Genomic DNA, 15,097 nt, shown 5'->3' on the forward strand with positions numbered 1-15,097 from the left:
ACTCTGATCTCACTGTGTCTGTTCTTCCCCAACTACCAGGAAGCTGATGATGATCAAGACCTACACCCTCAAGAATGCCAAGATTTCATAGACACCTTGCCTACTGTACTGGATTACCATGGGATCCAGCTTTGCCAATACCAAGGCTTTTGGTATCCCAAGAGGATTATGCATGGAGTCCTCCAATCCAGAACCACTTTCAAGCCCTTCACTCTGATTTCCTCCTTATTTCCTTTCCCAAATCTGGCATTACATGGCTTAAAGCCTTGTTTTCTCCATAATCAATCGAAAGACCCATTATCCAGATCCGACCCGAACTAGTCATCATCCTCTTCACCCTCTCCTCACTTCAAACCCTCATGCTCTTGTACCTTTCTTGGAGATCAAACTATACCTTCAACAAACAAAGCCAGATCTAAGCTCGTTTCCAGCACCGAGGATATTCGCAAGCCATTTCCCATACATTTCATTGTCGGAATCTGCAAAGCAAGTAGGGTGTAAGATAGTGTACTTGTGTAGAAATCCTAAAGACATCTTTGCCTCACTCTGGCATTTCAGGAAGAATATTAAACCAGAAACCAAAGGGTCTAATTCGATTGAGAATTTCTTTGAGGAGTTTTGTGGAGGAGTGAGTAGTTATGGGCCATTTTGGGATCACATGTTGGGATACTATAAAGAGAGTTTAGAGAGGCCAGGGAAGATAAAGTTTTTGAGATTTGAGGAGCTGAAGAACGAACCAGTTAAGATTTTGAAGGAGCTTGCTGAGTTTTTAGGACATGGTTTTTCGAAGGAGGAGGAAGAAGAAAATGGTGATGATGATGTGGTGAATGATATATTGAAGCTTTGTAGTTTTGAGAATTTGAGCAATCTAGAAGTGAATAAAAATGGAAAGTCAATTGCAATGTTTGGAGTAGAGAATAGGGATTATTTTATACGTGGGGTAGTGGGAGATTGGAAAAATCATCTCACGTTTGACATGGCAGAACGGCTTGATGTTATATCTCAAGAGAAGCTAGCAAAACATGGGCTTGAAGATCTAGTCCCACACACGCAGGTGCTTTGTTCAATTCATGTTTGATAATAAAATGAATGCCAGTGATTCATTATTCTGTACATGTTGCTGCTAAAGCTAAAACTATTATCTGCTTCCCTCCTCGTTGATCTGTGTTTATGTATGTTATTGATTAGGAAATGATTTCTTATATAAACCGACTCAACTTAAATAATAGTAAAACTTATCAGATATTGCTCGCCTCTGTACATATCTTCTTCCCAGATTTTACTATAAACAAATACGTAGATATCACCCTCCACCCCGCCAAACCCCCTCCTTGAAAGAAGATCCAGAATATATATAGCAGCAGGGCTTCTTAAATGACATGGACTGTTTGGGCCATCAATATTCCTGACACTGCTGAGTTTGCAACAATGGCAAATTGTTCAAAGCTTTGCAATTTTGATCAGCTGTTTCCAGGCTAGTTTTGCTGTGAGTTCCTGTACTACCAAATGGCAGCCTCGTCAGAATTCTGCACATGGAACTGCCTGCTCCCCCCCCCCCGGGGGGGGGTTTAGAACCAAAAGAAAAGGGTCAAACCTTGGTCAGAGAAAAGAAAGGGGAGTACCAGGTTGCCCTTTATAAGCCGAAAAAGCTTCTAAAATTAATATTTTAAAATCTGCATTCATACTTCAAAATTAGAATTTAGGTTCCTTATTTCAAATTTTTGAACATTACATTTTATATTTTAAAAAATTAAGAAATGCAAAAAAAATTCGGGTTTATGATCCCCCTAAGCCCATCAATACTGACAAAAAAAAATTAAGCCCATCAATAAGTGCTCTCTCAAAGAAATGAAGCAATGATCATTTTTGAGCTCATCCTGATCATGTGTTGATGTACTCCAAAAAGACCAAAACAGAGTTTGGACTTTTGGAAGGGTCACTACTGGGTCCGAGAGAAGATGATGGTATTGAGCATTAAGGAGCCTAAAAGCAAAGCTAGTTAGGATTTTGATGGACCTATAATGTCGTGTGTGATATTTAGATGCCTGGAAGTGAAATTTTACTAGAAAAAAAAGGTGGTCGGAACAGAGAAACACACACGCACTCTCTTTCAGGCATCGAGAAGTTGAGTATTCCTGGAGCTTAAGGTTATATCTTCAATAAATTACCTGTTTGCTCATGTTTTTCTTCTCCCAGGTGGCCATGGTCGGCAAGCATGTGACAACTATTAACAAAAGAAGGTGGTGAATTTGAAGGGGAGAGAGATAACGCAAGAAGCGTTTCGTTTCAATATTTGGCAAAGTTCGTTTATTAAAGTTTATTTATCAAAAAATGAGTTTGATAAAAGTTAATTATTATAAGTTTATAACGATATTTATATTTAAATATATATTTTCTAATGTCAGATAGCATATGATGAAAAGTATATTTAGAAGTATAACTACTAAAAAGAACATAGTTTTATGCATATATGATTTTTTTATTTAAAACTTGATTTTTGAATATATATATATATATATAATATAAAGATTTGATATAGTGAATTTATATAATAAAAATGCATAAATAACATAAATTTTGAAATATTAAAATATATAAAATAAAATGTATATATACTGATCATTACTTTTCTGTGGGGGCAGAACTCATGCATGGTAGTCCCAAAGATTCTTGTTTGAGTAAAGCTGTATATTCTTCTCTAGCCAAAGCAAGATCTTCTGGATTCATCCCAAGATATGATGCTTTTATTGGATTAACATATTCATTCTTCTTGAAAGGGAGTTTAATGAAAAACTCTTTGTTCTTTCATAAATGAGATGGATGTTGAAATTGATTATGACTTTCACAGCATGATTCAAGGAGTTGATCCCTGATATGTTCATATCCTGGAGGAGCCTTTTGAATTTCCATAATACTTGGGATATCAATGTATTCCTTGAAAAACTATTTGAACCGAATACCCTTAGTAACATGGGCTCACACACACATGGATCATTGGTTAGATTCTTTCTGATGCACAGGTTCCTCAAAGAGGCAAGTGCACAGCATACTTGTATCTAGATATGACAGAAATAGGACATTAAGGAATCAAGCTTTTAGGAGAGAGAAAGAGTTTCCAAACAAGTTCTGCCTTCTAAGAAAATCGAAACCTCCTTATATAGACATAATATAGAAGATCAGGACAGATGGTGCATGATTACAATTGGACAACTTTAATCACATGCCTGGTTACTTTATATAAAATAAAAGTAAAAACAGGATGACATAACTAAAAGCAAACTGCTTTATCCAAAAGTCAAAAGTGACTTTTAAAAAAGTGGCTACAAGATAGATTCTTAAAAGAAGATATGACTAAAAGCACATTCATTCCGTGATTGGCACAGGCTTTTGTGGATGCACTCTTAGTTGTATTCTAGGTTGAGCCAACTTTTTTCTTTCTTGTGGCGCCTTCTTGCTGCAAGACTATTGCACATGGGTTCTTCAAGTTATTCATCAAAGTCTTGATCCATATCCTGAGTAAGTCCTGGGGGGTGTGTGTTCTTTAACTCTGGGAAAAGTTAATAAGTTTAAAGTCTCTATCTGATATGGGTCTTGATTGTCTGGTGAGAATGATGGAGGTGTAGATGATGATTCTCCATTATAGGATTCCATCCAAGTAAAGTATCTTGTTCGTACAGCAAGGCTTGTGAACCATTTAGGGAATTCATACTGAATAGATGGAGACGGGACACTTAGAAGTAAAAGTTGATGGAGTATTGGACCAAGAGATGTGCACTTTAGATTAGGATCTGAAACTGGATAATTATTCATTTCACATAAAAATTCTTTTAATTCAATTAAAGTGGAGTCTTCTTATGTTATCCAGTAGTCTTCTACAGGCATGCTTAGTTGGCTATGTAAAGCTTTCATTTACTGTCAAGGTGATAAGGATGATGAACCACAAACAAAGAGTAGGCATTTTGTTCCTGGAATGGAATTTTCCATAATAGTTCTTCTTAGACTACTCAGCAAAGTTCTTTGCACCATCTAAAAATAGGTACAACCCATTCAAAGAGCTTCCATAAGTTTGAATCTTCATGGGCTGAGTCATATAGATAATGAAATATCTACAGGGGAGTAACAGCTATAACATCAATATAAAGAGAGGATAAAAACCAAATATGCCACATGAGTTCATCCGGAATATGACCTCTAATAAAAGGATAGCAAGGTAAGGAGCTTGAATATCAAAATATTTAAGTTGGGGTTGAATTTGGGTTTTTTGAAGGAGGATGTGGAGCGAGTAAAGACAAACTCCTTTTGGATAGCTTTTGGACTTCTAGGACAACAGTTAGATTATGATCTGGTGGAAGAACTAAATTGCTGGGCATAATGTTTAAGATGAATAGGGGTGGTTTTTTTAGAAGGGTGATGAGATTGTTTTTCTTTTGAGGTCTAGTGGGGTAATCAGTAATGGTATCGTGATTTCCCTTGATGTGTCAGACTTTGAATTTATAGCAGGAAAACTAGTCTTTCCATTGAAGGAGTTGGGCTATAGGGAGGATTTTCCTAGTTTGTTCTAAAATTTTTGGGAATGACATATTGTCCATTTCTATCACAAAGTAGTAAGGGCTGAGGTAGAAGTTGAATTTTTCAATGCCACATTTCACAACTAGGACTTCTTTGTAAGCTATATGGTAATGCTTTTCAGAGGGTAAGATTTTTGAATTTCCATAATACTTGGGATAACAATGTATTTCTTGAAAAACTTTTTAAACCGAATACCCTTAGGGAGTTTCTACAGGTCTTTGGTTTCTCTATACACATTAAATCCGACAAGAATGTCTTTAGTAGGGAGATGGTTTTCAAGAACTTTTGTCCAGTATGTGCATCCAAGGAAGAATCTTATACTAATTTTTCTTTTGATAATAAGATCTATCTTGAAAAGCTTATCATCAACCATGACAAAATACTCATTATAAGGAATCCATTCTTCTCAAGGGAGAATGTGGGGTTTCATAATATTTATGCAAGAACCAATATCCATGAAGGCAATGACAAAGACAGAGACATCAAATTTGGAAGGTAATATCTAGATTTTTACATTAGGCTGTGGTAGTTGAGGTGGATAGTATGGTTGATTGAGATTTATAAGGCCTGAGGGAGTTGGGTTTAAAAGGGATGGATTAGGGCTTTTAATTTGGCTAGGCCCAATGGCATAAAGAGGTGTGTATCGATAGGGATACTATTCATCATCTAAGCTATCATCAGAGACTAGTAAAACATAGTGAGTATCTTTATCCTTTTCTAATTTCTCTTCAAGAACAAATTCAACATTCTAACCATCGTTGAAAGGAATGACAATCTTAAAGGATTGCAATAACTTCATATCTCTTTTGGATTTGTTAGGACATGTTTTTGCACATCAGTCTTATTTATTAGTCTTGGAGGTTCATTGTTTAAAGAATATAAAGAGACAACACTTTCTTTGTCTGAATGGTTTGTGCCTGTATTTATGAAAATGAGTTTTCATTTTGCAGAAGCAAAGATCACTTTCTTTGCACTTAATCTTCAAATAGGGTTTTTTACAGACTTACTAAAGTCTTAGCTTTCTTTTCAACATAAACTTCAGAAATTGTTGTTGTCGCAAAGCTTATCCAAAGTAGACAAGGCTAGTTGATAGATTTCTCCAAGAAAGACTTGTGACATATCTCTCCTTAGTGCATTAATTGCTCTATGCAGTTCTGGTTAGAGTTCTTCTAGTAATGAAGTAATAAATTGTCTAGTCATAGTGGGAAAGGTTGAATAAGACTCTTAAATAGTTTTGAACTAGTCTTGGGCTAGATCTGCTTCTATTTGCTATAATTGCTTCTTTACCTTATAATTTTTTTTTGTTTTCTAAAGTATTCTAGCCCATCATATTCTTGGTTGATAAACCTGCAGAGTTATTCATCTAGTTTATGTTCTTGTTTGTAGAGTCTTTGGTATAAATTCTTTACTTAGTCATTAGTTTGATTAACCTGTGAAGTCAAGTTTTCTATTGTACTTGTCAAATGATCAAGCTTGGAATCTATCCTGTAAAGAACTCTATTTTGACTGACAGCATTTTGAGACAGCCAATTGAGAACTTCTTTAGTTGGTGTAACAAGCTTGAGAGTGCCTTGAGGAGTCACTTTTGTCTATAGGACAGAAGGTCTACTGATCACCTTTATCTTATTATCCGATTTCTTTTAAGAGGAGGAAATTGTTCCTTATAGGGTTTCATCATTGTGATACAAGGCAAAGCTTGTACTAGTGCAGGCAAGATTATGGAATGGCTAGTATCACTAGATTTAGTTTTTCTAGAGGGAGGAGGTCTTTATGGCCAAGTTATTTAAGAAGTTTGAAAAAAGTACTTCTTTTTGTAGGAGGGTTTGGAGGTAACACCCACTTTCTCTTTATAGGTTGTTTAAGGCTATGGTTATCATTATCATCTTTTGGAGGTTGCTTATGTACACATAAGGATCTAGGATGTTTAGGCTTCCTAATTCTTCTCCTTTATCTAGAACTATAGTCATCATTATCAGAATCATTCCTGAGGTAGCAGTCACAACTGAGATCACACATTTTTAGAACACAATCCTAAATAAAGTGACTATAGATATGTGAAATATAAATAGGTTGAGCATCTACATCAAACCACTCGATCGGAAGGTGTTCTTTGTCTGCAGAAAATGTTGGAGAAATAGACATAATCCTACCAGAGATCTAGTTTGAGTTTTGAGTTCTAGGCTTTTTAAAGATAAATTTAACAGTTCATCTTACATCCTTAACAAAATAGGAGGTTCTGTAGTATGAACATCTCTTTAAACACCATAGAACTATTTTCATAGTTATTGATCTATTCCAAAGGCATCATGTCAGCTAATTGTTCAGTATGTAGCTATCTTGGAATTTATAAAATTGATAAATCCTCTGAATTGTTTGCAACCATAAACAAAGCATTACTAGTTGCATTAGGAAAATTGAGAGCAAATGAATAATCTTAGAGTCTAAAGATTATCTAGTGGTAAAGAATGGCCATAGTAGCATTAGGTTCCTATTTAGCTCCATGAATTTGGATTTGAACTTTTAGTCCCTTAGGAAGAGTCTTGTCAATGAGTTTGATGTTGAAATCAGGTGCTACAATAAGAATTATGCTTCCTTGGTTGAGGGTAGTCAACATGGCTTCGATTAAAGTGTTACCATATGACTTGAAGGTAGTATTTAACAAAGGAACCTTAGTTGTAGCTGCCATACCATTTCTTCCATGAAAGGTAAGGATAAGGTGAATAGCTCCAACATGAAGGTGGGTGCAACCCTAGTTGATCCATCCATCAATTAAAGGTTAAGCAATATTAAGGGTAATGTATTGTTCAGCCGTGGTAGTAGAAATACCACACTAATCCATACTGGATGTCTGGATTACTTCTTTAGATGAGGTCGGTTTGAGTGAATCAAAATCCTGATACCTTAAGTGAAAGAGTTTCCTTGATGGTAAAGTTTATAAGGATTAAGAAAAGGAAGTTGTGTTACCTGGGATACAAGCATCTTCAAGGACAATAGTGTATTTTATAAGATTTTCTATTTTTTGGGAAAGGGTTCTTTTTACAATGGAAGGAAGACGTTCAAAAGAAAAAGCTGAAGAAAGGCGAATAGGGTCAAGGGTTGTGGTAGAACTTTCTAATAAAGAGCCTTTTGGGAATCCACTCATATTTCTAACAACAATGTATTATAATGGTTATCATTATTAAGTAAGGTGTATTTAAGTAACCATTGTTCTCTTAACTAAAGTTAAAGCATTGCCATTTTACCACTCTAAAATAGGATCAAATTTTTAAAAGTCCATCTGTAAATGATAAAAGGAACTCTGATGAGTGTTGAGGAAAGGCATATTCAAGTGGATTTGAGGTGGACTTTTTAAATGGAATATTTGAGAGAAATTTAAATCCAAACAACTTTGTAGTCTCTCATGTTTCAATAACTCCCCCCCCAATCCTCTTAGACTAAATAGAAAGCAAATGAACTAATTCATCACATAAATAAAGGATATCAGGGAAATTAGTTTTTTTCATAAAAAATGTATAATGTTTTCCTCTAAATATAAATTAAGAATATATATATATATATATATATCCTTTCAATAATTAACATTTAGAGTACTACCAAAATTTATATAATATACAAGATGCTAACTATAGAAGTAGTTTCAAAAAATAATAATAGGAGATAAAAACATTGAAGTTGAAGTCACAAAACCCTCACGCCCCCTAGTATACATACATACATACATACATACATACATACATGTAGGATGAAAGGAAGAAGAGAATTTAAAAGTAAAGAAGTATTAAAAAAAATTAAATTAACTTGATATTTGATGACTCTCTATATTTTTATATATTTTAAAGAGTTTTATTAATCTTTTAGAGATTCAGTTAGTTTTTCTTTTTGTTTATTTGTCTTGTATTTAGTGTTTATTTTGGTGTTAATTAGCTTATCTTGTAAATATTGTGTTTTGATTTTGTTTGAGAGTATTTTCTCTTTATTAATTTGAGTCATTTTGGATTTTAGAAAACTCTATAAGAGCTTGGAAGAGGTGGAGAAGTAAAATATAATGAATTTAATAAGGAAATTAAATTGTTATGATCACCCGCTATAACAGCTACCACAACTGGTCAGTATTATAAGGCAAATTTTGAACCAAAAATAGAGCCTGCTACGGCAGGTTTCGTACCAAAAATGCACAGCATTAGTTTTTCTATTTGATAAAAGAGGGAAACTAGGGTTTTTTGAAAGAGGCTTCATTTTTTACATTCTCTAAAGGTCCAAAGGCGATTTTGGAGAACTTGGGGCAATTTTGGAACTTGGGAGCAAGATAACTTATCACCATTCACGATTCTATTGAGTTTTTCTTCACTTTTCTCCTTCTTTCTCCTATGTATCTGATTTGGTCCCATTATTCTACCATTTTGAGATTGTATTTAGCTATATGTGGCTGAATCTTGATGCTCTAGAGTCCTATGAACTCATTTGCTCTGATTGTATCTTGATTTACCGATTACTTTGTGATTAATGGACGTTTTATGTTTTAATTCCAATTTTTATTTGTGTTGCTTGATGATTGGCCACCATTAAGTGATAATTTGGAGGAATAGAATGAACATGGGAAAGAAATTTCTGTTTGGACTATTGGAATTGAATGCTTATGATTAACTATAGTTAATTTGTCTCTAGGAGAAAAATGTACTTAAAGGACCTAAGTAGTTAGAAGGGATTTAAACTTAATGCTCTTACTCTAATTTTGGTAAGAAATTGTTGGATTAGAATTAAGTAGAATTTTGGGTAATTGAAAGATATTCAAGATTAATTATAGTGTCCCAACCCTTAAAACTAAAATTAAAATCAATTTAATTAATAAGTTAAGTGCAATGGAGCAAATGAGGAGTTAGAACTCTAGGGTGCTTTCCTAATCGTTTCTTGATAGAGTGCTTTAAAATCTTAGTTTCTTACTTTACTTGTTATTTTATTTTTTCAAGTTGAATCATTCATCACTTTAATTTGCTTGGTTTACATGAATGAAATTGGGATTTAATGCCTATTTGCCAATTTAATTAATTCTCTATGGAATCGACCTTGATGCATTACTATATTGCATATTGACCCTGTACACTTGCGGTGTTCATTTAGTTTCTGTGTGCATCAACATTGTAGGAATATAATTAATTTACATTCTAGAGTACATAAATACTACCAACTAAGGAATAAAATCAGTGTTTTCCTTATCTCTCTCTTTTCAATTCTCTCTTCTCTCTTGAAACATTGACAAGATAATATCTTTTTTATATCATATAAAGATTCAAGTATACTCTATCTCTATAAGGAACCTGTGCATCTGAAAGAATCTGATCACAATCTATAAGTGTGAACCATATTCATATGCTTAAAGATCTATGTTTTTTGTATCAAGGAATTGAGGATTCCCGTGGAAGGCCTTAACCTAGATCAAGGTATAGAGACCCAAGATCTCTAGGTCTATAGGGCAGTTTTGATATTTTTCTTTAAAATATTTTTTAAAAAATGCTAAATTTTATTATTTCAAAATTTTAAGATGTCAAAATGTTTTTTATTTTATGTAGAAGTCAAAAATCTAAAAACAAAATAAAATAAAATTGGGAAGAAAAGGCATTACATAAAGCATTAGAGAAAAACACGACCAAGTGGAAATTCAAACTTTTGCTTTATCATGTTATTAGGACTAACTCAAACCTAACCACAAACCCCCATTTTTATGTATTTAAATGTGAAAAATGACCTAGTCTATATGAGCCGGCCTGCTCACTTCTCTTGGTCATTTGCCACTTCACTTCTCTTCCCTTAGTGGCTGTATCATGTGTTGCTGTGTACTCCAAAACGAGTTTAGGCTTTTGGAGGGGTCGCTACAGGGCCCGAGAGAAGATAATGTTAGAGAATCACAGCATAAGCAAGGAATCTCATCATGGCAGGGAACTGGATTTCAAAGCAGCTGCCCTGAAGCATAGGGCACTCGTTCTTGTCAATGAAGTCGTGCTGCAAAATGCCTGGTTGATTTGTCACTCGTTAAATCATTTGAAGTGCAGGAGATTTTGAAGTCTCAACACTTCAGATGTATCTAAAAAGCGAGCTAGTTTGGGCTTAGATGGACCTATGTTGTTGTGCAATCGATATTAAAGGCTCTATAGTTCAGAGAATTTTAGTAGCCTTGAAGTGAAATAAATAACACTTGAAAAAAAGAAACGGTGGTCGGGACTGAGAGTAATAAACATATATGCACCTTTCAGGCGTAGAGAAGTTAAGAATTCCTGGAGCTTCAGATTAACTACATGAAAAGGTTTGGCTTCTATCTTCAATAATGATCTGTTATCTCATGTTTCTTTCTTCTCCCAGGTTGTTACCTATGAAGAAGTTCACAGGGACCAATGCAGATAGAAATGGCTAAAATGGGAACTTGTGGTGAGTTGTTACTGCTATGAATAACATTTTTCACAGGTTGCAATTCTCCCCCAAAAAGAAAAGTGGTCAATTTGACGAGAGTAGGAGAGAACGTAGCCTTTCAATAACTATTTGTTTACTTTCCTTGTGCATACACACACACACTCACGCTTGCACTAAATGTAGGAGCAAATTAACTAATTCGTCAAATAAATTAAGGAGATTAGGTAAATTAGATATTTGTAAAAATTTGTTTCGTTTTTCTGAAGTAAAAATTAAGGAGATATATCCTTTTAATTATAAATAACGATCTTACAAAATAGAGAAAACAAATTCATTCCTCGAGTAACAAATATTTAACACGATAATAACTAAATAAAATCAAATTTTAAGCAGAACCAAATGGAAGCTACCGATCTACTCTCAAATAAAAGCCATAACATCATTTCATTGAACAAGAAAAATGACAAAAATTGATCAAATCTTAAAAGAAATTAAACCCTAAAAACAATAATCACAGCCTCCAACAATAATAAGAGCCTTCCTTCGTCTTCCTTAAATCTCTACTTGCGCAAGCCACGAAAGTAACCTGAGGGATCACCTTCCAAGTCATCTCTGAATATACGATAGTCCCTTCCTGGAGCTTTGATCGTTTTTCTGCTCTTCGAACCAGAACCACAAATACCTAACACACTTCCAATGATTCCAACAACAAGAACAGCGACACCTACAACAACAATGTCACTAACCTTAACCTCCTCTTTCACTTCACTGCTCTTCGACTTATCTATTCTTCTACTTCGTCTTAAGAAGAGGGTCGCTGAAATGTCTGGGAAGATGTATAGAGGCGTGCAATAACTTAACATCAGTTTAAATTAATTAATTTTCTCAGTTATTTGTGGATAATGGAGACTCTGTTACAAATAATATTCCATTCCAATTTTTCATAAGTCGAATAGATGCCTGCAAGCTTTAAAGGAGATCACGAATTACGAATAGGGTCGTGTTGTACGAGAGTGACATATACTACTTGATTGATATGCAGTGGGATTGAGAGAGAACTTTTGGATTGTTGGAGTGAAGAATTTAAATTTAGATTATATGCTTCTTTTTTTTTTTTGGGTTTTGAAGAGAATGAAAACAACGGAAAAAAAAAATGATGATAAAGTCAAATTATAAAAGTCAAAAGATGGTCTTTAAATTTAGTTAATATCACATATATTGATTAATAATTTTAATCTTGTATAATTTGACTAATTAACTAATGCATATTTATTGCGTTATCTTGTTATCCCAATTATAGGAAAAAGTCAAATAAACTTATCGATTTTTGAACAATGTTATTGTTAATTATAATCACTGATAATTATAATTAACTCACAGGAACAAAAAATGTTATATAATTGAATTTTTTTAAAGATTGCTTTGATTCCCATTTTTACTTCTAATTCTAATAAACATCCTAAATTTTACACGCAAACTCTTGTAACACCACAACTTTTTCCTAGAACTACCATGCGATTATATATATAGGACTCAAGAGTAGTTGATATGCTTATATTAAAAAGAGAATTATATTCAGGTGACACAAAAAAAAATTAATTACTATAAAGTCCAGTGATAACTGAATTACGAAGAATGATTGTATTATCAATCTTTTTAGTTTAATTGTCATTGAACCTTCTATTAATTAATTTTTTGTGTGAAACTTCAATATAATTCTTCCTAAATTAAACTTGTAGAAAATGTTTTGCTTTCTAATTTTATTTTAATTTTCACTGAAATTATTTATCACAATAAAGTGCTGTCCATAAAAGTTAAAAGCATGCCAGCTTGTTAAAATTAATGAAAGATTTCATCCCAAAAAAAAAAAATGATGAGAGATAATATTAAAAAATTGCAAGTTTTCTTTGTATTAAGATAAGATGAAGATTAGATAAGATAATATCAAATAGAGTTTTAAAACTTTTTCTTCTATTAATTGATAATTAATAATTGAGTCCGAAATGAGCAATAACATTTACCCATCATATGATATGGGGTTGTTGGGCCCAACAATATCACAACACAACAATATCACTCTCGTCAATTCTACCAAAATAAAAATCAAGTGTTTTGGAGTTGTTGGGCCCCCAAATACACAGGGATCAATGTCATTTGGGGTGCCACTACTAATGCCCTTGAAATTAAAAATTAGGGACGACATATTTCTTTATCCTCATAATTTTAACATGTCTTGCATAAATTCCTATAATTGTGTTCACTTTTCATTATTCTAGGTGCCTCTAATTTATCTTGCATTCAACATTTTTTCATTTGTTTTTTAATATGACCAAAAGGATGATGAGATAGTACTGACATCGTTAATATGTACTAAATAGAATTATGATTCAACATATTAAGAGCATTGTCCACCCAATTCTTTTTCAGGTTGCAGGTTTTAATCTGTTGAAGTATAATCCCACTTCAGTAAAAAGATTAAGAATGAAAGGATATAATTCTCTGCGTTCTATAATTTGATTTTGTACTCAAGCTATGCTTGCCCACTTTAATTTTTTTTTAAAGGCTTTTGACTTCCGAATTATTGAATCCGTTTGAAAATGAACTATCCAATGGTATTTTAATTAGGTTTTGGATATGTTACCCATAATTAGGTTTTTAAATTACATATTTTACCTCACCTAAATTAGATTAATTAATTATAAGCTTTTCATTTCCGGATTTATTTAATCCATTCGAAAATGAACCATCCAACCATATTTTATTTGGGTTTTGGATATGGGGCCCATAATTAGTTTCCTGAATTAGATTCATTATACGCTTTTAATTTCGGGATATATCAATACATTTGAAAATAACCATCCAACGGTCACAAAACCACTAGCCGTTGAGTTTTTTTAAAACTATAAAACATGACGCTCCTGGTCTCCACGGACAAATAGCCACAGTCCTCATAGTCTCAGTAGTATTACATTCTCTCAATCCCCAGAGTGGCTACAGTCTTCTGGGTTTATCAACAAAAATTGGTGATTCCTCTCATGAGAACAACCCGATCTCCGTCAAGCCCACAAGCTTGGAAGGTAAAATATTCTTATGTTTGAATCAATTTATGTAATTGGAAATTAAAGTTTGAAGGTTTACGTTTTTCTTCCTTCTGTTTCGGATTAAATATTAGGAGAGCCATAGAAACTCAGGGTATCTCCTGAATCTTTCTCTCTTAGGGTTACCCCATGTGTTAGTCAAATCTCTCCGACCGTGATCACCGAAGGCGGTTGAAGTGTCATCGGCGGCTACTGGTTTTGTTTTTGGTAAAGCGCGACATCTGGATTTACTGCAGAAAGTTTGGGGATCAGAGAACTGGATCGAATCGTGGTAGAAATTTGTGGTGTCTACGTACTATTCAGAACTGGATCTTTGCCTTCTTTCACCAAGATAATTAGATCATCTTGCTAGAGGCCATGAGTGACCAGCCATACTACAATCGACAGCTTCTGAAGAATGTCTCCGGATAATTGGATCGTGATGGAATAATTTACAATCTAGAGGCTATGGGTGGACAGGATCAGCCTATAAATACTGCAATTGAGGTAAAGTTATTTCAAACCCTTCCTCATGGAAATAACTCAGATATGGGTCTATCTTTGATGTTTTTAGATTTTTGATTCATGGATTTCTGCGTTGGGTGATTATAAGATGTTTTGGAATTATAAGTTGGATGCTGTTAAAAATTTTAATATTGATGTGAAAGAAGATTTTTATATTTTGGTGTGTCCTGATTTGGCTGATCCGTTGAGAAGACCTGATGGTTAGAATCAAGGGTTATTTTTATGAGAGTGTTTGAGTTTTAGATAAGGGCCGAGCCCGCCCGTTCTGAGTCAGAAGGTACCATATTTCTACTTCAGACTATCTGCTGAATTTGGTATGCTAGTGCTTTGTTTTTGATATTTTACTGTCATAAGATTTTTTTTTTATCATAAAAAATGTATGTTTGGCTGCGGTTTTGGCCTAGAAGAGATTTATTCTTTATTGAATTGAGAAAACAGAGACTTCAGGATTTTTTAGAAAAAATATATTTAGAATAGTGAAGGAAATTTAACGGGAAGCATATCAACTGTGGTAAAATCTTTAA

General features: G+C 33.7%; 1 protein-coding gene across 3 annotated transcripts; it reads left to right on the forward strand.

Annotated features, from left to right (window-relative positions):
• Positions 1–250: 250 nt before the first annotated feature.
• Positions 251–10,980, forward strand: LOC129322240 (flavonol 4'-sulfotransferase-like). Of its 3 annotated transcripts, none has more exons than XM_054968413.1 (2): positions 251–1,054; positions 10,924–10,980. In XM_054968413.1, the coding sequence occupies exons 1-2, from the start codon at positions 659–661 to the stop codon at positions 10,963–10,965; spliced, it is 438 nt and encodes a 145-aa protein (XP_054824388.1). In that variant the 5' UTR covers positions 251–658; the 3' UTR covers positions 10,966–10,980. The 3 variants fall into 3 exon arrangements, with proteins under 3 accessions (XP_054824388.1, XP_054824387.1, XP_054824389.1); XM_054968412.1 differs by lacking the exon at positions 10,924–10,980 and adding an exon at positions 2,197–2,262; XM_054968414.1 differs by lacking the exon at positions 10,924–10,980 and adding an exon at positions 10,818–10,838 and having other exon boundaries at positions 252–1,054.
• The last annotated feature ends 4,117 nt before the right edge of the window (positions 10,981–15,097 follow it).

Source organism: Prosopis cineraria, unplaced genomic scaffold (assembly GCF_029017545.1).
Source record: "Prosopis cineraria cultivar Desert tree isolate PC_DT_omini unplaced genomic scaffold, ASM2901754v1 PC10, whole genome shotgun sequence".
NCBI classification, from domain to species: domain Eukaryota; kingdom Viridiplantae; phylum Streptophyta; class Magnoliopsida; order Fabales; family Fabaceae; genus Prosopis; species Prosopis cineraria.